This window comes from Rhodotorula paludigena (assembly GCF_050403205.1).
Source record: "Rhodotorula paludigena JCM10292 DNA, Rt_paludigena_JCM10292v1_ctg48, whole genome shotgun sequence".
Classification (NCBI taxonomy): domain Eukaryota; kingdom Fungi; phylum Basidiomycota; class Microbotryomycetes; order Sporidiobolales; family Sporidiobolaceae; genus Rhodotorula; species Rhodotorula paludigena.
The window spans coordinates 21,914-45,866 of record NW_027481410.1 but is presented as its reverse complement, the minus strand read 5'-3'; the positions used below and the strand labels follow the sequence as shown (position 1 = coordinate 45,866).

Sequence of the window (23,953 nt, the reverse complement as noted above, 5' to 3'; positions counted from 1 at the left end):
CGATGGAGACACGGTGATGGTTGCACTCGCGAAGAAGAGGCCGTAGCCTACACAACAAGCGAAGGAGGAAGAGCTATCGGCAGAAAGGTGTGTGTAAAGTAAGGCACAAGGCGGCAGCGAGAAATGCGAAGCGACGACGGACAAGCAACCCTCCTCCTCCTCCTCAGCCAGCGACAACGACAAAGCGCTCACGAGCGCTCGCCACGAAGACGGCGCGCAAGCTGGATGTCTGCGCGAAGCAAGAAAGCCAGGTCAGCCGAGAACGGAGGAAGACGGCGTGAGCAGAACGCACCCTTGGGCTGGATGGTGACGCGCTTGGCGTGAATCGCAGCGAGGTTGGTGTCCTCAAAGAGCGAGACGAGGTATGCCTCGGCAGCCTCCTGGAGAGCACCGATCGCCGACGACTGGAAGCGGAGGTCCGTCTTGAAGTCCTGCGCGATCTCACGGACAAGGCGCTGGAAGCTGAGAGGTGCGGCACGATCGAGTCAGCGACACGTTCGAATCAAGGCTATGCGCGCATGTGGGCTGGACGCACGGGAGCTTGCGGATGAGGAGCTCAGTCGACTTCTGGTAGCGACGAATCTCACGGAGCGCGACCGTGCCGGGCTTGTACTGCGAGTCGGCCACGAGAGATGAGCACAGGTGACTTCAAGTATGACCAAAGAAAGCGACGCACGCGGTGAGGCTTCTTGACACCACCGGTCTGCGGCGCCGACTTGCGGGCGGCCTTGGCGGCGAGTTGCTTGCGCGGGGCCTTGCCACCGGTCGACTTGCGGGCGGTTTGCTGCACGACAGCACAAGATGAGTCAGTACGAGCGCACGAGTCAGACGAATGCTGAGCATCGACATCGACGAGGCGAAGCGAGGGTGGCGCGGCGACGACCACAACAAACGCGTGTCGTTGGAGCGAGGGAAGAGGTGCATGCAAGTGCCGCGATTCGAGCAAATACTCAAGCCGACGTGCAGAGAAGGTTTCGGAGGGAAGCGCACCTTGGTACGAGCCATTGTGAGCGAGAGTGCACAAAGTGGTGGGAAGGAGGGAGAGAGGCGAAGCGCCAGTCTGAGCCCGAGTCTTGCAAAGCCCGCCGCGCGCGCCGCGCCGAAAGCGCAGGTTCGCCAGGTGCGCGCGCGGCAGGTAGCATCGCTTCGCGGCTCTCTCGACTCCTCCCTACCGCTCTGTCGCCGCTCTTCTCCCTGCAGGCACTAGCAGTGCTTATTACAGTTAGTGCGGGACCAGAACAAAGTCTCAGCAAGACGAGATGGGCACGAGGGAAGGCCGAAAGTGCCAACCTCTCGCCCGTGAAAGCCCTAGTGTCTCAGATTGGGCGCCTCGGCTAAGAAGTAGGGCGAGCTCGGGGACATAGGCTTTCCCTGGCCTCGAGTGGTGTTTCTAGCAGCCCCCAGCAGCTGCGTACTGCACAAGCTCCCAGCCTGCACTGAAAACGAGATCGCCCAGATTTGACGGGTAGCGCCGAAAGTTGGGTGTTGTCGACGAGGAGTAGGTGGCTCTCCTGCGCGTCCCTCCCCTCTTGTGGTGATCGGAACGCCCGCGCAGCTCGCTGGTGACTCCCTGCTCTCCTAGCAGTCCTTCACAAGGCTACAAGCGCGCTGACGAGGGGGATGCAGGTTGACGCGAGTTGCGGGAAATGGCGCGGTAATACAGCCGCGCGGCGGCAACTACTGCGGCGGCAGCTCATCCCCGCGTCACCCTCGGCTGTGCCCAGCGCACGACTAGTACATGTAAGTCTACGTTACAGCGCGCTGCACGGCTCCATGGCAGCATCGGAAGCAGTGAGGGATGAGCTGCGCTGGACGTCGTACGATGCCCCAGCCACGGGGAAGCAGAGCCACCTGACGCGCGTGGTTCGACCTGCCGTGGTGCTGTAGCCACTCGTGTGCACAGATTGCACGTTTGCGCTCTCTTGGCGGACCCAAGGTAGCGCACGAGCCGCCGCGTGGACTCCGCCTCTCGTCGCGTCGCTCCGCTCGACCTCGCCTTTCCTCTTTCGCCCGCCTTTGCTCGTCCCTCGTCCGAGTCCAGACGCAGAGCCCGCCGTAGCGCGCACTCAACTGCACGCTCGACCGTCACCGGCCCGCCATGGTGTTCGCCACCTCTGGCTCGAGCTTCTCCTCGCTGAGGGGACTCGTCCTCCGCCTCGCAAAACTTGGGACCGCCTACCCGATCGAGGTTATCGTCGCCTTCTTCTGCGCTGCCACCCTCGTCTACTTCCAGCTCATCAAGGTCAGTCACGCGTCCTTGCCGATGTTGGGGTCGCGAACAAGGGCCTTGCACGCGACGCGACTTGGTGGGCACAGCGTAGCAGTACCAAGACGAACACGTCTGGACGGGCCAGCAGGGTTCTTCGGAGCGCTGCACCAGGCTGGACAGGCCGCTACAGCTCTGTCACATGTCCTCCGCGCTCTAGGCACTTCTTGCCTTTGTGCTGGCGTGAAGGCCGGGCGCCCGACATCGCAACGGGACCGTCGTCTGGGGCGCCGACAGGAACAGTCCAATGTATTAGAGAAGTTGAACGACACGAGCGCTGACTCCGATCACTATATCCGCAGGTCGTTCGCAGTTCCGACTTCCTCCTCTACGACGACGATGTTCTTCCCAGCGCCAACGCGGCCAATCGTCACCCCTCTATCGTCTTTGCACCCAGCACTGGTCTCTGGTCTTCCGTCTCGCCGTCAGAGCCGGCCGTGGACGACGCAGTCGAGCTCTGGCTCCGGCAGGTCATCGTCGAGGTCCCCAACGCGATGCCGGTGGCGCGCAAGGACGAAGTCAAGGATCTCCTCGACGCCAACGCCGCACTCGCATTCAAGGGCGTCGATGATTGCTACGAGGTTCGTGGCGAGTGCTGGAAGGTGCAGACCCAGCCAGCCCTTAACCTCTCCGTCAAGACGTTCGCCTTCTCGTCCCTCGTCGGCCCTACGCAGTTCCTGAACAATTTCTCGGCTCTTCCGCTCGAGACTGAGACGGTTGCGCTCGAGAAGGTGCGCCGCATGGGTGGTCGTCGCCGCTACACCAGCTTCTTTAACCGCGGGCGGGACGACTTCGTCGTCGAGGACGCGTCCGAGCCGAACGAGGAACGCAAGAAGGAGATGGAAAGCGTGCAGTGGATGCTGTTTGCCGCCAAAGTTTTCGTTCTGCGATTCTGGGGCCTCGCCAAGGTGCGCCGTTCCACCGATCCTCCTTTGCAATGCGCCCGACTGACTCGTGTTTTCGCTTGCAGAAAGCCGACTCGGCCGACATCTTCGTGATGCTGATCGCCTACGTCCTCATGCACTCGACCTTCGTCTCGCTCTACCTCAACATGAACCGTCTCTCGCGGTCCCTCCGTCCCAACTCTGGCACCCTCGGCTTCTGGCTCGCCACTCTCGCCCTCGCCTCGTCCTGCGTCGCCTTCATGTTCGCTCTCCTCACGGCATGGTACCTCGAGATCAGCGTCAACCCGGTTCTGCTCGGCGAAGCTCTCCCGTTCCTCGTCATCACGGTTGGCTTCGAGAAGCCCTTCGTCCTTACGCGCGCCGTCTTTTCGCACCCAGCTATCGGACCTGGTGGCGCCTACGCCGGCGCACCGAGCCGTGGCTCGATGACGCCCGTCGGCAACGGCAAGGGCGCGACCCCGACGAGCGCAAACTTCGGCCTCCGCTTTGCCCCGCCGGTTCCGTCGCGCGACATCGTTCGCAACGCCGTCGCCAAGACGGGCGTGCCCATCATCCGCGACTACGCCGTTGAGGTTGCCGTCCTGGTAGTTGGCGCAATGAGCGGAGTCGCCGGTCTGCGCGAATTCTGCCAGCTCGCGGCCGTTATCCTCGTCTGGGACGCCCTGTGCCTCGTCGGCTTCTTCGTGTCTATCCTCACCGTCATGGTCGAGATCCACCGCATCAAGGTGATCCGCCACTTCCGCCGCACCGACTCGTCGGCCGACCTCTCTCGCCTGCTGGACGACCCGCACGCCTTTGCCGATGCCGATGCACCTGCCGACGAGATCGAGGTTCCGACTCCGCAGCTGAGCCTTGGCGAGAAGCTCGTGAAGCTCGCCACGGGTACCGCCCCAGGCGAGAAGGCCAAGTCGGGCAGCCCGACCGCCCGTCTCAAGGTCCTCCTCATCGCGGCGTTCCTTACGCTCCACTCGCTCAACCTCGTCACGACGCTCACCACGAAGACGGCGCTCGGCCGTCACATCGACCACTCGGCTTCGACTTCGCACATTCCGCAGATCGACACGTCGAACCCGGTCCTTAGCTCGACCCTTCTTCAGCTCGTCGCCGCGCACGATGCCCGCACTCCGCTGCTCGTGCACGTCGTGCCCGCTCTTCACTTCCAGGCCATCGACCGTACCGTCCCTGTCATCGATGCCGCGACGGCCGCCGCGCAGCAGGTCAACAACGCTCTCCCGCACCTGTCGGCCTCGACGTCCGGCTCGTTCGACTCGATCGACCAGTTCTTCTCGCGCTGGACGCGCCTCGTCGGAGATCCCATTGTTTCCAAGTGGATCGTCATCGCCCTCGGTCTCTCGCTCTTCCTCAACGGCTACCTCCTCAAGGGTATCGCGTCCGGCTCCGACTCGTTCGGCCACGGCTCCGCCGCCGAAGTCGCAGCGCGCATCCTCCTTGCGAGCACGGGCGCCGACGTTGCCAACGATGACGACGAGGCGACAAAGGCTCGCCTGCGCCGCTCGTTCTCCCTCCTGCGGGAAGAGCTGCAGAACGAGTGGACGCAGAAGGACGCCGCCGTCATGCAGCGCGAGTACGTCAAACACGAGCGCAAGGCCGAGCAGGAGGCGCACAAGGAGGTCCCGAGCTTGATCAAGGTTACGGCCGCCAAGCCCGACCGCCGCGACAGCGGTTCGTCGGATGACTCGTCGCCGCCCGGCTCGCCTATCCTCATTCGCACACGTTCGGCGACCCGCTCGAACGGCGTTCACAAGGCCAACGGCTCGCTCAACGCCCCGACCTCTTCTGGGGACGCTGCTACGCCTACTTCGCCCCCGTCCCGCGAGCTCAAGCTGTCGCCTTCGACTGTCGCTCTCGTTCCCGCTGAGGGCATCCCCGAGACGCCGCGCGACCTCGAGACGTGCGTCAAGCTTTTCGACGGCGGCGCTGGTGCGGTCCTTCTCAACGACGAGGAGATCATCCTCCTCGTACAGAAGGGCAAGATCGCGGCCTACGCGCTCGAGAAGACTCTCAAGGACTATCAGCGCGCGGTGGCGATTCGTCGTGCACTCATCTGTGCGTCCGGCTTTTTACGTCAGAGCTGCTTCCTCAGGACTGACCAGCGCACGCGCTCGCAGCCCGCGCCTCGGCTCGCAAGACGCTCGAGGCTTCGGACCTCCCGTACCTCCACTTCGACTACTCGCGCGTCATGGGCCAGTGCTGCGAAAACGTCGTTGGCTACATGCCTCTCCCCGTTGGTATCGCCGGCCCGCTCCGCATCGACGGCGCAGTCCTGCCCATTCCCATGGCGACGACCGAGGGCGCGCTTGTTGCGTCTACCTCGCGCGGTTGCAAGGCGCTCAACGTCTCGGGCGGCGTGACGACGGTCGTCGTGCAGGACGCCATGACCCGTGGTCCGGCGCTTTCGTTCCCGAGTGTCGTCATGTGCGCTGCAGCCAAGCGCTGGGTCGACTCGGACGAGGGTAGCAACATTCTCAAGGCGGCCTTCAACTCGACGTCGCGTTTCGCTCGACTCAAGAGCCTCAAGGCTGCGATGGCGGGTCGCACCCTCTTTGTCCGCTTTGCGACACAGACGGGCGACGCGATGGGCATGAACATGATCTCCAAGGTGCGCGATTGGCGTTACGGACGAAGTACGAATGCGCGTCTCAAGCTTGTATTTCATCGCAGGGCTGCGAACGCGCGCTCGATGTCATGATGACGGAGTACTTCCCCGAGATGAAGGTGGCGTCGCTCTCAGGCAATTACTGCACGGACAAGAAGCCCGCCGCGATCAACTGGATCGAGGGACGTGGCAAGAGCGTCGTCGCCGAAGGTATCATTCCGGGCGAGTCGGTCAAGTCGATCCTCAAGACGACTGTCGACGACCTGTGCCGCCTCAACGTGACGAAGAACCTCATTGGCTCGTCCATGGCGGGCTCGGTCGGCGGCAACAACGCCCACGCGTCCAACATCCTCACGGCGATCTACCTCGCGACCGGCCAGGACCCGGCGCAGAATGTCGAGTCGAGCAATTGCATGACCCTCATGGAGCCGATCAACGACGGCAAGGACCTCCTCATCACGTGCTCGATGCCGTCGATCGAGGTCGGCACCGTTGGCGGAGGCACGATCCTCCTGCCGCAGGCCGCCATGCTCGACATGCTCGGCGTCAAGGGCCCGCACCCGACTTCGCCGGGCCAGAACGCACAGCAGCTCGCGCGCATCGTCTGTGCGTCCGTCATGGCCGGCGAGCTGTCGCTCATGGCCGCTCTCGCCGCGGGTTCGCTCGTCCAGAGCCACCTTGCGCACAACCGCTCGGCGCCTGCCACCCCCGCACCACAGACGCCACAAATCGGCTCGCGCGCGACGACGCCGGCGATGGCTGCAGCTCCTCGTCTCGCTCCCCTGACGACCACCGCATCCGGCCCCGCATCGAAGAACTAGACGCTCGTCCGCATCGTTTCTATCCGCCAGACTCGCACTTCTCTGTTCCTCTCGCCATGGTATTCAGTCGTTCTTGAGCATTCCGCACCCTCGCCGTCATTTGTCATACTCTCCGCCGCCGCCGCCACCCCTGACGCAACACGACTGGCGTGCTCGCGCGCTCGTACACTCGGTCCGGGTGCGCGGATGCCCAGCACATTCTCACGCACCGCAGCCTCACCTTGTAGTCTTGATACCCGGAGCTTATCCAGATGACCCCGTAGTTCGTAGTCCTCTATCGCCGCACCGAACTCTCCCGTCATCGCCGCCCTTCGGCTCTTCCCACCGACATGTGATTGTCGGAGCTGTCAAGAGGACGACGAGTCCGTTGAAGAATCGTGGCTCGGACGTGTGAAGTCCTGCGTCTACGCTGCTGTCTTGCCTAAGCGCTCTCGCTCTCGAGGATTGCCGGCCGCTCGCGTCTTGCTACGGTCTCCCGCTATCCTTTGTGCAAGCTTCCGCACCGTCGCTCGACACCGCTTCGGGCTGAATGCGTATCGTCGCCTAGGCAAATTGCATCCAAGCTGTGGCCGCCTACGTCCTTGACCCTCCGAAGTCCCTCTCCTCTCCCCCGGGCGCGGATCTTTCCACCACTACCCCTCACCGCCTGCGACTGCGTAGCGGGCTCTTGCCGCCGTTGTCCGCTCGCGCTCAAATCTGCCCTCCTTCCTCTCCCGATCCACCCTCCTCCGGTCCCAGGCATCCCAGTCGAGCCATTCGCCGCATGACCTGTCAAGTCCGTCCTCTGCCGACCCGTGCCGCGACCTCTTCCTACCTTGCACCTGGGCGGCGTCCTCGTCGTCCTCCCGCGCGCGCTTCCCGCCCCTCATGGCTTTGCGCCACTCCTGCTCTTCGAAGCTCGGCCCGTACAGCGCCTCGCTCAGCCAGGGCGGGTTCGGCACGTCGCGGTAGGGCGAGCCGAGGCGTGAGCCGATTTGCTGGTCAAGCGGGAGGGGCGAGTGGGTCGGCGAGCGGAGAGTAGTTGAGAGCGACGTGGGGGGAATGCCGGAAGGCGGCAAGTGTGGCGAGTATGCGTCGAAGCTGCGTTGGACGGCGGGCTGGGCGGGAGCTGGCGACGGCGGGATGCAGCGGAATGAGAAGGTCGAGGGGTCGGGCGAGCGTGAGCGGGTGTGCTGCTGCCAATCCCCACGCCGGCTACACGCCCTCCCCTCGCCACCTCTACTCGGTGCGAAAGAGTCGTACGCGCTGCCGGACGGCGGGCCGTACAGCGTCGCGCGCGAGTCGGGCCCGCGAGACTCGGCGAGCGTGTGAGGTGCTGGCGGGCCGGAAGGATGCTCGTGCAGAGCTCGTGGCCTGCTCGAGTGCGCGACGTTCGTCTGACCGGGATCCGGACGAGCGGCGAGGGCAGAACAGCGCAGGTTGTTGCTCGCGCTACTCGAGCCTGGCGCAAAGCGGTCGTCCGGGCGAGACTGCAACGCGAACGGAAACGGCGCAGTCGCGCAGTATCCGAATGGCGACCGGCCAGAGCCGCTTGCATCGCGCCAGTGGTGTCGCTCGCGAGGCGATCCGGGGCGGAAGTCGAGCTTGTGAGGGTCGACCCGACCTAGCCATCTCCCGGACGATGGCGGAGGCGATGCCGGGCGGGCCGTCCGCGTCCTTGGGTTCGCCTTCCAGCTTGCTGTATCTGAGCGGTTGGCTGTGTGCAGACTGGTTCTCGGCGGGCGATGCTGAGGCGGACCGAGCGAGAGACTGTTGAAAGCGGCGACGCTCGAAGCCGGGTCCAGACGCAGCTGGGTGGGCGGGCGAGGCGGGAAGGAAGGGGGCCCTTCAGGCAAGGAGGAGCCTGAGCTCCGTTGGTCTTGTCAGCACTTGCCTCCATAGCGAAGAGCGAAAGCGACAACTAACGACGTGCAGCGGAACCATTGTTGACAGGCCGCCTTTGAGACCTTGCTGCGGCGGGAGGCGGAGCCAAACGCCTAGGACTCGACCATTCGTCGTCCTTGCGTAAGGGAAGCACAGGGGAAGGCATCAGTTCGGACGGTCGTTCCGGAATGGAGGGCAGGAGCTCACCTCGTCGCCGCGGCTGACGCGTCGCGCCTTCTGCGGCTCCTGTGGCACCAAAGCGTTGCTCCAGCCTCGCGCTCGGCTGGCGAGGACCGGCCGGTCGTCCTTCTCCCGCTCCACCTCCCACCACTCATCGTCGCTGTCGCCCCACCCGTGCGACTTGCTCGGCCGCCCAGTGCGGCGCTGACGGAGCGTCAATCGGGACTGGCACGGCTTGGGCGAGTCGGCAGACCGCTGCAGGTGCGGCTGGCGCGGCGGACCGCTCAGATGCTTGCTCGGGGTGAGGAAGACGGGAGGTTTCGCGCGAGCGGGCCGACTCGGGCTGTGCTGATCGGGCACCCACCGCTCCTTGTACGGCCCAGCCATCACCGCTGAGCCTTAGGGGACGAGTAAAAGGGACGAGAGCGAGCCGAAGCGGGGAAAGAGGAGACGGCGGACGCATAAAGAGGCGACTCGAACGTCTTGACAGCGTGCAGCCCGCTCGCTCCGCAGAGCACTTATTGGAACAGGAGAGCAGACTTGGCTCAGCACAGTGCTTAGCAAGGCGAGTGGAGCGGGAAAGCCCTTCGCGAGCGGTCGGCCTTCTCAATCTCGCATCGACGAGCTTTTCTTCTCGCCGCACAGTTAAACGGCGGTCATCGAGAGGCGCTCCAATCGCACTCAGCAAAACGTGGGGTTGTGGCTAGGTACGGAGTCGCAAGGGCGATGAAGAGGCTCCGACCCCGGTAAGGGTTCAGAGCGTGCCGCTTTACGTGCGCAGTCCGACGCCTCTCTCACGGCTGAGGGCGACGCCTTCCTGGCGTAAGTCGCTGCATTGACGACGACGAAACTTGAGGGCAACGGCCGCGCTCGGGGACGGAGCCTTGTCGCGGAGCAACCTTCTCCACGTTCCAACTCTCCGCTGCAGCTGCTTGAGTGAGGAATTGCAATTTCGGCATCGAGACGGACAGGCGGCGAGGCTATTCTTAAGAAAAATGCATGAGATCGTCCCATGGCAAATCGTCGTCAACCTGCATCGGAGATCCTCCCGCACTGTGCGAAGCTCCGCGCCGTCCTGCGTGTCCCGACCGGCTCGCGCGCGAGTGGCTGCGCGAACGGTTTCGCGCGTTGTAGGAGCTCCGGCGAGAACCCGGTACGTGCGGATTCGCAGTGTGCCCCGTCGGCCTTGTCGGACTGCCCTCCGGACTGGTCCGCCCCGACGACGGCGTTGTCGACCACCCGGAAACGTGAGCTGGCCCGGGCGCGTCGAAGTCAATTGGCGGCAAGAGTGAACCGGCGGCATGGCCGGGGCGCTCGAAGCGGAGGAGGCGGTGGCGCCGTGAATGGGGTATCGAGGTGTGTGCAAGCTGAGTACGTTGGGCGGCAAATTTTCTTCACCATGCGTGCCGAGTTGGCTGAGATCTACGACTGGACGAAGCATGTCATTGAAACCGTGGGAGGCGGTTCTCGCGACAGCGCGAGCACCGGGGAGGGCCTGTGTCGACGAGACTGGTCAGCACGTGTACTTATGATGGGTTTTCGACTGAGAAGTGGACTGACCAGTAGGGTGGCATGCTGGTGTACCGCCGCTCGAACTTCTCGGACATTGTGTAGTGTCTGTTGCAACTCAACAATGGGGTCGCTGTCGTCTGTGCCCGTTCCTATCGAGGTTTCGTAGCTGCGCATGAGGACCGCGCGGGCCCAGTGCGCGACGAAGACTTGCTGCTGGTGGTCGACTCGAGCACACAGCTGCTCAACCAGGTGCAGGACGGCTAGGACAATGTTGTAGCGCAGCTCGTCCATCTCGCGTTCCTCGTCGTCTTCGTGGCCATCGTGAATCGATCGAAAGGCGGTGTCCGGCGAGCCAGGATGGAGAAGGAGGACAAGGAAGTCTTTCTGTTGCTCGATGCAATCAGCATCTCATATTTTCCGAGGTGAACTGCTCTGAAACGCGCTTCTGCTAAAACGGCAGCCTGCGGCAAACATGCTGGTTCCGGCTAGGGAAAGCGCCGGCCTGGTCAGAGATCGGAAATGACTTGAAACTGAGAGTGAAAGCGCACCAGCAAGGCCCAGTGCACCATCTCAGCGGCGTCGCTTAGCGACATGGCCGTCCCGCGGGCCTCCCCGTCCTGCGGCCTTGCATGCTCGCCGACGAAGCGCTGGTGAATGCGCTCTTTGACACGGTTGACCCATGTCGAGACGTCGCGCAGGAGGTCCTCGGGCAGGCCGCTGCGGTCAGCGGCGAGTCGTACCGTGTCGACCATGCCATTCAGTGCAGCCGCGGTGCGCGGGCCCGGCTCGGGGGACGGACTGCGGCGACGCGACGCCATGATGGCAGAGGAAGAAAGAAGACGTACATGCGCAGAGTGCGCGAGCGGAAGCGACGTGATCGGACGATCCGCGGCGCGCAGGCGAAAGACAGGAGAGCGCGAACGACCCGAGCCGAAGGCCGGCGAATGCGCGCGAGGCGGACAAAGAGCAACGCTGACGACGCCCAAGCAAGAGCCCAAGCCATGCATGGATGCGAGCGCGAGAAGAAGCGTAAAGGAGGGCGAAAGGGCGATGGAGAGCCTTGAGCTCCAGCCCTCATCCTGCACTCGATGTGCTGCCCTCGAAAGCAGAGTCCCCTGACCAGCTGAAGTGAGAAAAGTGTCCGCAAGTTGTACACCCGTCGAAGTCAACCCTCTAGTGATGCAGCTCCCCCTTGGCCTCCTTTTCAGCGACCCGAGCGAGCAGGTGCACCTGGTCCGCCACGTCCTTGAGCACGCCAAGCACGCTCCGGTTCCCCTCGACGAACGCCATCTTCTTGTACACGAGGCCCTCGTGCTCGCCGAGCCGGACGCCGCGCCAGTACCGCCCGCCGTCCTCGGCGCGCGTCTCGATCTGCGCGTTCTCGGCCTCGACCCACCGCTCGATGACGCGCGCAACGGCGCGGAAGCGGAAGCGCGGGATGCGCGGGAAGAGGTGGTGCGGGGTCTGGAAGTTGAGGCCGCCGTGCAGGAAGTCGAGGTACTCGGGGCACGAGATGTCCATCGTCGTGCGCAGCTGGCGATGCGGGTGCGACTCGATGAGCTCGACAGAGGAGGGCGGGAGAGGAAGTGGCGTGGCTGAGTCGCTGGGAGGGACAATCGAGATCGGCTGCGAGAAATGCGAGAGGACAATCTGCAGGTGGGCAGCGATCAGCCGTGCTCTTCGGCGCGGACGAGTGAAGCGGAGTAGCGAACCTGGACGTGCAATGGGCTCGTCACTGCAAAGCTGACGATGATGTACAGCCAGCGGTGCCAGGGCGACTCGATGCCTCGCAGGACGATCCCGCCGAACCACGACCAGAAGAAGGCAATCCCGACGAGTTCAAGTAGGCGAAGCTTGAAGAGCGGCGAGCGCTTCGCCGGCCACTTGGTGAGAAGGAAGCCGTACGAGAGCGCGAAGAGGTTGAAGCGCGCGAAGCACATGACGATGTAGTAGAGCTTGTGCCTGCGACGAGTGTCTAGGGTGAGTTGCTGAACAGCAAGAGGCGGATACAAGCGGGCGTACTGATGCGGCAGGAAGAAACGCGCAAAGGCGTCAAAGTCGATCACCCGGTTGTAGTAGGTCGAGCGAATCGAGTCGAAGAAGCGGGTCGAGATGGCGAAGAAGGGAAGGTGCTGAATGTCCGGGTCGTGCTCCGGTGCATTCGTGACGACTGTGCAACGACGTCGGGGGAAGCTCGTCAGCACAAGAGCCCCGAGAGAGCAGAAAACGTCGACGCACGGTGATGAACGTTGTGATTGTCGCACCACCAGCCGACGCTCAGCCCGCCCAAGTAGTCGGCAAGCGCGACTCCGCACAGCCGGTCGACCCACCACTTGCCCGTCAGGCCCGTGTGTCCCGCATCGTGCACGACAAACGTGACCTGGTGCCAGAACGCGCCGAGCGCGACGGCCGCCGCGAGCCAGTCCCACGCCGAGCCCGACTCTTTCGCGCGGCGGTAGCCCCACACCGAGAGGGCGGCGAGCCCAAGGTAGATGACGAGCGAGGGCCCGTAGCCCGCGAGGAAGCGCGGCGGCGCGTCGAGCCCGCGCGCGTGGATCTCGGCGTGCAGCCGGCGGTGCGCGCGGCGCAGATGCGCCTGGTACAGCGGCGAGAGCGGGAGCTTGGCGTAGTCTTCGCGCGCGAGGGGCGGGTCGACGAGCTCGGGCGTGAGCACGCGGGCTCCCTCTGCCGTATGCGAGGCCGCAGCGGCGTTCGAAGGCTGCTGCTCCTGCGCGAGCTGGGCGGTCTTGGTCGGCGTAGCGGGCGGGCTCGACACGGTGATGGTCGGGACGGGGATGGGCCACATGCCCAGCTGGATCGGCGGCGTCATGTCGCGCCAGCCCTCGCCGAGCGTCTCGTCGTCGTCGTCGACCTCGACCCTCGCGACGACCCACCTGCCCATGCGCTGCCGCACGGTGTGGCCCGTGTGGTACGCCTCGATCTCGCAGCTCGCGTCCCGCCCGACATAGTGCAGGATCGAGTGCTCGCCGCCCGGGTGGAGTTTGAGCCAGGCGTGCGGCACGCGGTAGACGAGCGGAGGGTGCAGCACGAGGAGCTCGCCGCGCGCGATCCTGCTCGCGACTTGGTGCCGCGAGAGGACGGGCAGCGAGTCGTAGTTGGCTGGGAGGGGCACGCCCGGGCACGTGAGGCACTTCGAGTCGCGCGACGAGGACGGTGCGGATGCCGAAGGACCGGGAGGAGCGGGAGCGAGAGGGGCGGCGCTGGAGGGCGCCATGGCTGCGTGAGCGTGTCTGCAGCTGCTCTCTGCACGCTCGTGCGGTCCAGCCGCGTCTAGCTGCGAGTGCGAGCGAGGAAAGCGAGCTCAACGTGTGCTCGGCGCACTCTCGACCGCGACGCGTTGGCACCGCCTCGTCCCGCAGCAGCCTTGTCCTTTCAGGAGTAGCGCACCGCCACCGCTCACGTTCGTACGACTCAGCGACAGCTAGCGCGAAGCAGCAGAGAAGGAGTATCTCTCGGACTGCCACCGCGTGAAGGTCGAGCACCTCATCCGCGCAGTTACAAAGATCCACGTCGACTACCAGCTAAACCGCGCCCCGATGGAGTAAAAAGGGGGGTTTGTGCAAGTTTAGCGGCCGCCGGTGCGGTTCGCGCCCTTGGCGCGGGGCTGCGCCGCGGCGCCCTTCGCCTGCGGGACCTTGCCGGCCGGGTTCTTGACGCGCTTCGACTCGCGCTCCTGCTTCTGCTTCTTGCCCTCGGCGAGAGCGGCGGCGCTGTGTACGGCACGGCGGGAGCATGGGGAGGGGGTGCGTCGGTCGTGCGAGGGTGGTGACAGGGCGGGAGCGGCGACACGGCGTCGAAAACGGGTGACGCGAAGCGGGGATGTCGAATACCGCATGGCGACAAACGTGGCGAGGCAGAGGGAAAGGGACAGACAGGGAACCGTCAGCACGACTGCAACTCGTCTCGAGCAGCAGGCCAACGCGAGACGCACCGCTGCGCAGCGCGGACCTCCGGCTTCTGGTTGCGCTTGGCGGCGATGGCCGCCGCGTCGGCGCCGACGACGCCACGCGAGTGCTTGACGGCCTTGCGCGAGCGCTTCTTGGCCGTCTCCTCGGTGATGCCCTTCTTGTTGACCTTGCGGTACACGACCGTCCACGCGATCTTGCGCGGGTTCTTCCGCTGGAGGAAGAGCGACTCCTCCTTCGAGGTGACGAAGCTGTGGCGTGTGCGCAGTGCGGCGCGGCGAGGGAGTGCGCGGCATAGCCGAGGGGTCCGGACGAGAGGGGGATGGGCGGCGAGGCGGGATGAACGCGAACAAGGCGCGGGAGGTGGTGCAGAGTAGGTCGTAGAGTGCAGTCGAGGCGGTTCGGGCGATACAAGTGGCGAGATGGCGATGACAGGGTCGACGAGAGGGTGGACGAGGGAAGGAGCAGCTGGTCAGCATCCCGATCTCGCTCGCTTCGCCGCGGCCTGCCGGGCCCCCAGAGTCGCTCGAAAGCGCACCGGAAGATCTTCGAGTCCGAGCGGACGTAGAGCTTGCCCTGTCGTGCGCAGCGAGACGGGGTCAGCACGCCGTGAGCACGGTTGAAGCCGCCGAGCCGAGCTCCGCGCTCGCGCGACTTGGCGGCGAGAGGGCAAGGTGCGCACCTTGCCGGGGTAGATCTTGTAGCCCGAGAAGTTGCAGAACTCGACCTTCATGGTTGTCGGCGGTCTGCGAACGCGAAGGGGGGGAAAAGGGGGAGCGGGTCAGCGTGCCGTCGTCGCGAACCCCTCCGTCTGCCGAGCTCGCGTATGCGTGCGCCCGTCCGGGCAGCACTCTGCCCTCCAGACGAGCCCGCACACGCCCGTTCGCGCGCCCGCGCCGCCTCGTGTCCGCGCAAGAGGGTGCGCCAGGGATCAGGGCCTCGTCGCCGAAGCGACGGGCCATTCGGTAGTCGAGTACAACTGGGGTAATGCGGCCAGCTGAGTCCCGTGAGGAACCCAGCCAGCCTCCCATCACGGTGAGCTGAGTATAAAACGAAGTCGTCGTCTCCCTGGCGAGGAGGGGGGGGTGGTCGTCTCTGCGCGGCGGCACGACGAGGGGGCGCGGGCGCGGGCTGGTGCGCGGGCGGGGCGAGGACAGTGCGAGGCTCAGCGTGGGACTCGCTGGCCTTACCGGGCGGGTTGTCGGGCGCGAGAGAAACCAGCGGGAAAGGGGCGACCGCCGCGCGGGCGAGCGCAGCGCCGCCGCACGCAGACTTTTGCCCCGCCGCCAGCCGCCGCCTCGCACTCGCCGCGCCTCTTTCTCGCACGCTCGCTGCTCTGGGTGGTGCTGTGCTGGTCTCACGAGTCACACTCCCTGATGCAGACGCATCTCGCCCCCGCTTGACCGCCGCTGCTGCGAGTCAGAGACCCGCTTCTCGTCGCTCTTCTCCTGCTCTGCACCACGCTGAGCGGCTTCTTTGCCGCCCTGAAGGGCTGTCATTGCTTCCGAGACACCCTGCATTACGCCCAGACAGGGAGGACCCCTTGGGAGCGGGTATCCTACTGCTTCACGTTGCGCCGCTTCACAGAAACGCTCTCGTCATCCCTCCGGCAGGGCCTGCAGCTCGACGAGACACGCTTGCCGTAGCGGAGAACCTGCAGGCCGCTGCGGTGACGAGCGGCCCGTCGGTCGCGGGAGCGACCTCGCCCTCTCGCTCCGCGCGCGGGTCCTCTTTTCTTCGCTCTCGCCGATGCTCGTCGCTGTCTCCGAGTGGGAAGGTGCGTGAACGAGGATTGCAGACGTAGGCTAGAGGACATGCAGCTATGCGGGGGATGGCAACAACAAGCGGACGGACTCGGGGCATGCGAGAGAAACGAGAGGCACGACTGCGACGAACGACTAAGATCCAGAAAGGTGCCCACTCGAAGTGAGGCGGGGCGAGCAGACGGGGCGTCAAGCCGCGTACTGCTCGTCGCACCCGGCGCAGAAGACGAGCGTGCCCGTAAACGGCGTGTAGCTAAACACGGGCGCATGGCCGCGCTCGACGTCGCTGCGTGTCCGCAAACTCGAACATCAGCGCCTCGTTCCGCTACCTGCAGTCGCGTATGTGTCGACGCAGAGATCGAAGAGGAGAGAGAGAGACGCACCCGTGTGCGGCGAATGCCGCGATGAGCGGGTGCAGCAACCCCGCCGCGATCCCCCACCCGCACTGCGCGCACCGCGCGCCCGCCTGCGACCCTGGGGCTGCTGCGGCGGCGGACGCGCGGATGGAGCCGCCCGAGGCGCCGCAGGCGGGGCAGGGCGCAGCGAGGAGGGCGAGTTCGAACGCGCGGGCGGACGAGGCCGACGCGAGGTGGGCGTCGGCGGCGTCGGCGCCGGTCGACATGGCCGAGTCCTCGCCCTCTTCGTCGAGGTCGTCGGGCTCGGAGGAGGAAGACGAGGCGGCCGAGGTGAGCGAGGGGAGGCGCGGGACGTGCAGAGGCGAGGGGAGCGAGAGGGACGGGTCGAGGTCGTCGTACAGAACGTCGAGGGGCGGTTCTGTTGCGTCGCGCCGGCGCGTGAGCCCGAGAAGTTCCGAGCGAGTGAGAGTGGCAGAGGAGACGCACCTTGGCCGTTGTCGTCGTCGACGAGCTGGTCGACCTCATCGGGGAGGACGAACCTGCCCTCGTCGCCAGCCTCGTCCGCGGCGACCCTGCGTTCCCACTCCCACCTCCTGCGCTCCCTGCGCACCTCGACCTCGAGCTGTGCGAGCTCGTGTGCGTCGTACTCCTCCCACTCGCCGTGCGCGGTCCACCCGCCCGGGGCGTCGGGGAGGGCGTCGGCGTCGGTCCCTGCGCGGGCGCGGGCGAGGGACCGGGCGTGCGCGCGCGAGAGGCGGGCCGACTCGTGGGCTGCGCGGGCGCGGAGAGAGGAAGGGGACGAGGACGAGGCGGGTGGTGGGGGAGGGAGGGCGAGGCGGCGCGACGAGGACTGCGACTTGTAGGCTCTGCCCGGCGGCGGGGCGCGGTAGAAGGAGGTGGTGGTCGGGGACGAGGGGAGGGCCGAGTCGCTGCTGGGCGCGGGGCGGAGTGGGGACGAGGACGAGAGGGCGAGGCGCGAGGGCTGGAGGGGCGCGTGTGCTCGTGCGTGTGCGTGTGCGTGTGCGTGGGGCATCCGGCGCACGCAGAAGCGGGGTAGCCACGCGCAGCGGGCGGACACGAGAGAGAGACCGAGAGACGCGACAGAGCGCGACGAGAGAGCGCGCGAACGAGGCGACCAAGGCGAGGCTGCTCCAGTCCTGGCTGGTGCGACCAGCTGGCACGCGAGTGCAAGTGCAGCTGGGACAGTCTCACGGGGCACGCGCTGATTCCCTCGCAGCGTCTGCTCGCTGCTCCGCCTCGTCTCCATCCTCGTCCCCATCGGCAGCTCCACCCGACCCGACTCTCGCCTTCTCGCTCTCTCGCTCTCGCCCGCTCTCGGGCATGTCGACCCTCACCGACAGAGAGTGCGCCGCACCTCGCTGCCCTCCACCGCCGCACACGCTGACCCTCCCGCGCCAACACACACAGCCTCCTCCTGCACGCCCTCCAGCTCAACTACGTCCGCGCCGTCCTTCCGAACCACGCCCCGCTCCACGCCATCGCCTCGAGCGCCGGACCCTACAACCTCGTCGCCTTCCCGCCCGCCCACGACCTCGCCGCCGCGAGCCCCTACCTCGCCCTCTCGCGCACCGCCGACCCGCACCGCTGGCCCGAACTCGCCGCGGGCCACGCAGGCCGCCGCAGCCCGCCGCTCGCTCTCCAGCTCGTCGCGAGGGGCGCGGATCCCGCCGCCCGGGACGACGCGCATGTCGCGCCGCACCGCAGGAGACGCGGGCCGGGCCCGCTCCAGTACACGCAGACGATCGGGAAGAGCGTCGCGAGCGCAGGCATCAAGGTCGATGGTGGGCGCCCGAGGTCCGGCCGGAGCCGTGCGGGCGTGGGCGGGCTGCACGAGCCCGCAGAGCGAGACGGATCGGTGCAGGAGCTCTCGACCTCGGCTCTCGAGTAAGTCCATTCCGTCTTCCTGTACCCTGGCTGCTACTGACGCACCCCCTTGCAGCCGACGAGACGCCACCGAGGCGGAGCAGTACAAAGACCGCCTAGGCGGGCACGACGACCCGACCAACCGCTTCCTCCCGCCGCCCGTCGTCGTCCACTCTCCCGTAAAGACCCCTCGCGACTCACCCGCTCGCGCTCGGCACTTCTCCACTTCCCCTCCCCGCCCAGGCGCCCCCTCCGCCCTCCGAGCCTACGCGAACGGCTCCTCCCGCGCCGCCGAGCCGTCCGGCGCCGATTTCGGCCAAGCGGATTCGAGCGCTCCCTCAAAGCCCGAAGCGGAGGAGCGCCGCCCGCGCTTTGCCGACAACGCAGCGCACGTCGTCGGACCCTCTGCCTCTCTTGCCTTTGCACACCTCGAGGAGCAGGAGGGCGACTCGAGCGTCCCTGCGAGTCCCGCGTCGCCGAGCGACTTCCCGCCGCGCCCGCTCGAGTCGGTCGCGACCTCATCGCTCGAATCGCCTACGGACATCTCGGCTGCGTCCTCGGCGGCCGTCTCGCCTAGCACCCCCGCAGATCCGCCCACACCAGCCGGAGAGGTAGGAGGAGGCGGCGGCGGCGGCGGCGCCAGTCTCGCCAGCTCGGGCATCTCGCTCTACGGCGCCGCGTCGAGCCGGCGTGCCTCGTCTTCTTTCGTGCGCGCCGCGCCGATCGGAGACAGCGACAGCGACTTTTCGTCCTCTGTCCGCCTCGCAGCTGCGCCCTCGCCCCTCTCGCCCGTCCACCCTGCGCAACCCACACCGCCCCCTCCTCCTCCTGCTGACTCGCCTGCAGCGCCTGACCAGGATCCTGCACCGGCGCCAGCAGCGCCAGTGTTTCAGCTCCCGCCCGGCCTCAAGGTCCGCGAGAGAAGGCGCGTCAATATCCGCCCGGGGGCGTTTCTGGCACAGTTTCAGGCGCAACAGGCGCAACAGGCGCAGGCGGCGCAGCAGCAGGAGCAGGAGCAGGAGCAACAGGCAGCAGTTCCAGCGGCACCGGCACCTGCGCCTGCGCCTCCTCCCGCGGCCCCGCCCGAGCCTGCACCTGCCGGAGCACTGCAGCCCGCCGCCGCTGCTCTTCCCGATTCAGCACCATCCCCAGCGCGCCGCCGCTCCTCGCGCCACGCGTCTTTCGCCTCGTCGCAGGGGGACATGACTCCCGCGGGCCCGTACTTCCCGCCTCGAAGCGCGTACCTGTCGCGCCCCTCCCCTTCTCCATCAGCCAGCGCGCCCGCTGCCCCGCCCCGCTCTGCACTCTCCGCGCTCCTCGCCGCCGAGTCGAGCTCCCACTCGAGCGCCTCGGCATCGGGCGGCTTGTCCGGGCTAGGCTCGAACCCCTTCTCAACGCTGTACCAGTCGTGCGTCTCGCGCGCGGCGGCCGACGCGCTCTCGCTCCGCCTCTTCTTCCCCTTCTGCGCGCAGCGCCGCGCGCCGATCGAGCTCGGCGTCAAGCGCGACGTCTCTGTCGAGGAGGTGATTGGCGCGGCGCTGTGGGCGTACTGCGAGGAGGGCGAGCGGAGGGACCCAAGAGGCGTGGACCTGCTTGGGGAGGAGGGAGAGAGGGGCGCGAGAGAGGGGAGGGAGACGGCCAGGTGGGATTTGAGGATCGTAGAGGACGAGGACGGAGACGTCGACGAGGACTTTCCGCGTGCGTTTCTCAAGCGTGCGGGAGAAAGGGAGTAGAGGCTGACCTTCTCAATGATTTGCAGCCCTCGACCGCACGCGCAACCTCTCGGCGTTTGCCTTCACCGACTTTGCCATCGTGCGAGCCGAAGGCGAGCAGGGTGCGCTCCTCTTCCTCCTCTTGTCATCCTTCCGCTTGACATCTCATACACCTTTGCGCACCCTACACAGTCGAAGACAACCTCGCCAAGCAGTCGACCATCGTCCGCCGCCCTTCGCGCATCCTCCGCACCGGCATCCCCTCGGCCCCGCTCGCCGCGCAGCCGCCTCAGCCCGACGGCCGTGCTGCGCCGCGCCACAGCGGCCTCGACCCGCAGACCTGCGCAGGCGGATCGGCGCTCGCGATTCCCGTGCAGCTCCGGGTCGTCGTGTCGCCTGAGATGGGAGGCGAGGGCGCAGCAGCGCCTGCCGTGACGGAGGTGCAGGTCCCGAGCGACATGTATCTCGTCGACGTGCTCGGTACGTTCGCCCTCCTTGCTCCCCTCGCGCACGTGTGTCAACTCACTTCCCCCACCTCGCGCGCGCAGACCTCGTCCTGCGCAAGACCCCCTCCCTCTCCCCCTCCTCAGCGCGCGACTGGGCCCTCGTCGTCCGCCTCTCTGACGGCGACGTCGTCGTCCCGCTCGACCGCACGGTCGAGAGCCTCGGCGAGCAGCACGAGCTGGTCCTCGTGCCGCGGAGCCAGGTTGGCCCGGGAGGCGTGAGGAGGTTGGGCGGAGGCGCCGGAGCGGGGATGGATCCGTCTCGTGCGTTGCGCCACAGCTTCTTTGTCGCTTCGAGCAGCTTGCTCGAGCTCATAGCTGACTAGACGCCACGTGCGCTGCAGAATCAATCTTCTCGCCCGCTGGGCAGGGTGCGAGCCAGCAGCCGCCGTATCAGTCGACTTCGCAGCTTGCCGCGGCGCCCTACCTCCACTTCAACGTCCTGCGCAAGCTGCCCATGTCGCTCGGCGGGCGGCATGCGCGCGTCATCGCCATCGACGGCGACTAGTGCGTCTCTTCCTCTTCCTCCTCGCTCCTACAGCTTGTACCGACGCGACGCCGTTCACAGCCTTCACTTCATGCCGCCCGAGCACAATCACCCGGCGGCGGTCGCGCACGGCGGGCTCACGCAGCAGCACGACCCGGGCTCGGGCCGCACGACCTCGTTCCACATCTCTGCCGTGCACTCGTGCCGCGTCTCTCGCCGCTCGGCGTCGAGCTTCAAGATTGTCGTGCACACCAAGCGCAACATCGACAAGCGGTACGATTTCGAGGCCGAGAGCGCCGAGCAGGCGCGCGAGATTGTCGAGCGCGTGCGCGACTGCATGGAGCTGTACCGCGGCGAGCAGCAGGAGCAGCACCGCCTGCAGCGCAGGCGCTAGCACTCTCTGCACCACCCTCATTCCGGTACTGGACAGTGTCGAACACGTTGTATGAACAATGCAGAACCCCTTGGGACCAGGACAACCTCGAGAACCCGAAATCTAACGTCTACGCTGCGAGACGGAAAGGCAAGGATCGTCGCCCGTCTACGCCTTGACCGCCTTCGCCGCTGCAGGGTCGCCCGGCGGAAGCTTCCCGAGTCCCTCCTCGCGCCCCGGCTCTACCTCGACCATGAGCCGGACAAGCCACTTCTGCAGCCTCGCCGCGAGCCAGTCGACGAAGATACCCCACGGCGTCCACGTGCGCGCCGACGTGAGCTCGACGATGTACGGCTTGTCGTCGGCGGAGCCGGGCGAGGGGAAGCGGCGAGCGAGAAAGTCCTCCCAGCGAATCTTGCGCGCGCGAGTCCACAGCTCGGCTGCGAGCAGGGAGCCATTTTCAGCATGCTGGCAAACACCGAAGAGAGCTAGACGGAGTAGCGGCGAGAGAGAGAATCAGGCACAACGCACTCGCTCCCCACGGCGCAGGTGCGACAATCTTATTGGTGTTCGGGTCCTTGTACCACGACGTCCCGCACTGCGGAGACGCGAGTGACGTGTGCTCGAGACGCGTGCCGAGGTACTCGTTGTAAGCGTCCATCACTTCGGGCTTGACGACGATGGACGACAGGCGCTGGTCGTAAATGCCCCGAATGATGCGCGCGATGAGCTCGGTCTGTGGTCGCAGCAAGCGAGGTCAGGCAAATTTGCAGTGACGGGACGAGACGTGAACTTGAGCGCACGTTGTGGCCCAGAGTCCAGCCCCAGGATTGACTGTAAGGCAGAGAGCAGGCAATGATCAGCTCCTGCGACCATACCCTGAGGAAAACTCAGCGAACCTGATTGCGTTCGGACCGAGTACGGCGAAGTAGTTGGGCACGCCGGGCACTGCGACGCCGAGGTAACCGTACGCGCCCTTGCGCTCTTTCCAGACCTCGCGCAGCTCGCGGCCGTCCTCGCCGTAGACGCCCTTGTTGAGCCCGACGCCCGTCTCGGAGACCTCAAATCCCGTTGCCCAGGCAATGCAGTCAACCTCGACGTGGCGCCCGCTCTTGGTGATGATGCCCGTCTCGTCCACCGCGACGATGGGGTCGGCAATGAGCTCGACGTTCGGACGGTTCAATGAGGCGAGCCAGCCTGCGTCGTAGGCAACGCGCTTGCAGTGCATAGCTGTGGCGGCGAGAGTGAGTTCAGACGGACGGGCCAAGGGAGAGAAAGCGGGCGATAGTCGACGCACGGTACTTTGGAATCAGCGTGTCGTGGTACTTCTCCGGCAGCTCGCGCTTCATGTAAGCGACAATATTCTGTGCGGATGGGAAGAGTGTGTGAGCCTCACATTGAGTGATTCGCAATAAAGGGGAAGCACACGGTAGTCATGCGCTCGCGAAGGTCCGACGTCCATGTGCCGGTGCCGCGCGACAGGATGTTGCGGTCGTATTCGAGGTAGATCTTCCAGCGGTACAGGCGGAGTACGCCGGGTATGCGGAAGAGGAGGCGCTGCAGGAAAGAGTATTCAAAGTTGACCTTAGGGCGGAAGTAGCCGGGGGAGCGGATGCTGCAAAGCATACAGAGCAAGTCAGCCGGGGGCACGACCTCCACATGGCTAATCGACGCACAACTGTGTGATATGGATACCCTCAATGTCGACAATATTTGGGATGACCTGGATGCCGCTTGATCCGTTGCCGACGACTGCGAGGCGCTTGCCCTTCAGGTCGACCTCGTTGTTCCACCGCGAAGAATGCCATTGCAGGCCCTCGAACTTGTCGCGGCCTGGGACGTTCGGAATAATCGGCTTGTTGAGCGCACCAGTCGCCGCGACGAGGATGTCGGTGATGACCTCGAACGTTTCGCCGGTCTTGACCCGGCGGAAGGTAACGGTGTGCATCTGCGTGGTAGCGTCCCAGCGCGAGCCGACGAACTCGGTCTCGAAGACGAAGCGATCTTGCAGACTGTGCCGGGTCACGATCCGCTTCCAATACGCGAGCACCTCGTCTCGCCCTGCCCACTTAGACGAGAAAGACGGATTGAGGTGCGAGTAGAGGCAATAGAGATGAATGGGCACGTCGACGCTGTGAGGCGCCTGGTCAGTCATTCGAATCCTGACAGGCTGAAGAGGAAGAGCGACAACACACGCGGTTCCCGGCCACGTCGAGTCGCGCCAAACACCGCCGACATCACTGTCGCGCTCAAAGACGGTGAAGACGACGTGCTTGCCCAGCGCTTCTTGCAAGCGGACGGCTTGTGCGATGCCGGCTGTGCAAGTGGGGGAAGCAGTCAGCGAAACTCAATGCGCGATTCCTCCGACGACGCGCGAGCTCACAAATGCCACCGCCGACAATCACGACACGCAGATTCCGCTTCGGCGCCATTGTGCAGGCTAGCCGTGCTTCGAGAGCGCGCGAGCGGGGCGGTGCGAGCGAAAAGTTGCGGCGGGCCCGGCACGTGCGGCGGAAGAGAAAAAGCACGCGAGAGAACCGCACACAGTGACAGTCAAGTGCAGGGAAAAGGAGAAAGCCAGGAAGCAATGGGAAGGGAGCGAGAGCCAGCTAAGCGGCAGCCGGAGCCGCGGGGACGAGATCGCACGCAATGGCTGCGGATAGTGCCGTCTTCGCTGGGAGTCAAGGGGTGGACAGCACGGGTCTGAGCACTCCTCTGTGGCCCCCGTTCAAATTGAATGCCGGAAACGCGAGCGGGCGAGAATAACCCGGGCCTCTTCACGTGC

General features: G+C 65.8%; 8 protein-coding genes across 8 annotated transcripts; 2 read left to right on the top strand and 6 right to left on the bottom strand.

Annotated features, from left to right (window-relative positions):
• Positions 1-188: 188 nt before the first annotated feature.
• JCM10292_007064 (histone H3) lies at positions 189-1,005 on the bottom strand (the record flags this gene model as incomplete). Its single annotated transcript, XM_076651252.1, has 5 exons — positions 189-229; positions 293-462; positions 536-612; positions 677-784; positions 991-1,005. The coding sequence occupies 5 exons, from the start codon at positions 1,003-1,005 to the stop codon at positions 189-191; spliced, it is 411 nt and encodes a 136-aa protein (XP_076503170.1).
• A 1,093-nt stretch (positions 1,006-2,098) lies between these two features.
• Positions 2,099-6,609, top strand: JCM10292_007063 (uncharacterized protein; the record flags this gene model as incomplete). The annotated part of the gene is made up of 5 exons (XM_076651251.1): positions 2,099-2,242; positions 2,569-3,174; positions 3,237-5,238; positions 5,301-5,791; positions 5,854-6,609. The coding sequence occupies 5 exons, from the start codon at positions 2,099-2,101 to the stop codon at positions 6,607-6,609; spliced, it is 3,999 nt and encodes a 1,332-aa protein (XP_076503169.1).
• A 3,465-nt stretch (positions 6,610-10,074) lies between these two features.
• On the bottom strand, positions 10,075-10,982 carry JCM10292_007062 (uncharacterized protein; the record flags this gene model as incomplete). The annotated part of the gene is made up of 4 exons (XM_076651250.1): positions 10,075-10,147; positions 10,213-10,269; positions 10,400-10,548; positions 10,713-10,982. The coding sequence occupies 4 exons, from the start codon at positions 10,980-10,982 to the stop codon at positions 10,075-10,077; spliced, it is 549 nt and encodes a 182-aa protein (XP_076503168.1).
• A 355-nt stretch (positions 10,983-11,337) lies between these two features.
• JCM10292_007061 (uncharacterized protein) lies at positions 11,338-13,399 on the bottom strand (the record flags this gene model as incomplete). Its single annotated transcript, XM_076651249.1, has 4 exons — positions 11,338-11,814; positions 11,877-12,126; positions 12,187-12,334; positions 12,403-13,399. The coding sequence occupies 4 exons, from the start codon at positions 13,397-13,399 to the stop codon at positions 11,338-11,340; spliced, it is 1,872 nt and encodes a 623-aa protein (XP_076503167.1).
• A 351-nt stretch (positions 13,400-13,750) lies between these two features.
• On the bottom strand, positions 13,751-14,823 carry JCM10292_007060 (ribosomal eL24 family protein; the record flags this gene model as incomplete). The annotated part of the gene is made up of 4 exons (XM_076651248.1): positions 13,751-13,895; positions 14,117-14,341; positions 14,629-14,666; positions 14,773-14,823. The coding sequence occupies 4 exons, from the start codon at positions 14,821-14,823 to the stop codon at positions 13,751-13,753; spliced, it is 459 nt and encodes a 152-aa protein (XP_076503166.1).
• A 1,219-nt stretch (positions 14,824-16,042) lies between these two features.
• Positions 16,043-17,242, bottom strand: JCM10292_007059 (uncharacterized protein; the record flags this gene model as incomplete). Its single annotated transcript, XM_076651247.1, has 3 exons — positions 16,043-16,139; positions 16,237-16,627; positions 16,696-17,242. The coding sequence occupies 3 exons, from the start codon at positions 17,240-17,242 to the stop codon at positions 16,043-16,045; spliced, it is 1,035 nt and encodes a 344-aa protein (XP_076503165.1).
• Positions 17,243-17,550: 308 nt separating this feature from the next.
• JCM10292_007058 (uncharacterized protein) lies at positions 17,551-21,189 on the top strand (the record flags this gene model as incomplete). The annotated part of the gene is made up of 8 exons (XM_076651246.1): positions 17,551-17,573; positions 17,638-18,114; positions 18,170-19,791; positions 19,853-19,927; positions 19,998-20,285; positions 20,354-20,572; positions 20,653-20,815; positions 20,877-21,189. 8 exons carry the CDS (start codon positions 17,551-17,553, stop codon positions 21,187-21,189), a joined length of 3,180 nt encoding a protein of 1,059 aa, XP_076503164.1.
• Positions 21,190-21,336: 147 nt separating this feature from the next.
• JCM10292_007057 (flavin-containing monooxygenase) lies at positions 21,337-23,600 on the bottom strand (the record flags this gene model as incomplete). The annotated part of the gene is made up of 9 exons (XM_076651245.1): positions 21,337-21,608; positions 21,700-21,904; positions 21,972-22,002; positions 22,068-22,398; positions 22,466-22,532; positions 22,597-22,783; positions 22,845-23,300; positions 23,364-23,484; positions 23,552-23,600. 9 exons carry the CDS (start codon positions 23,598-23,600, stop codon positions 21,337-21,339), a joined length of 1,719 nt encoding a protein of 572 aa, XP_076503163.1.
• Positions 23,601-23,953: the final 353 nt, after the last annotated feature.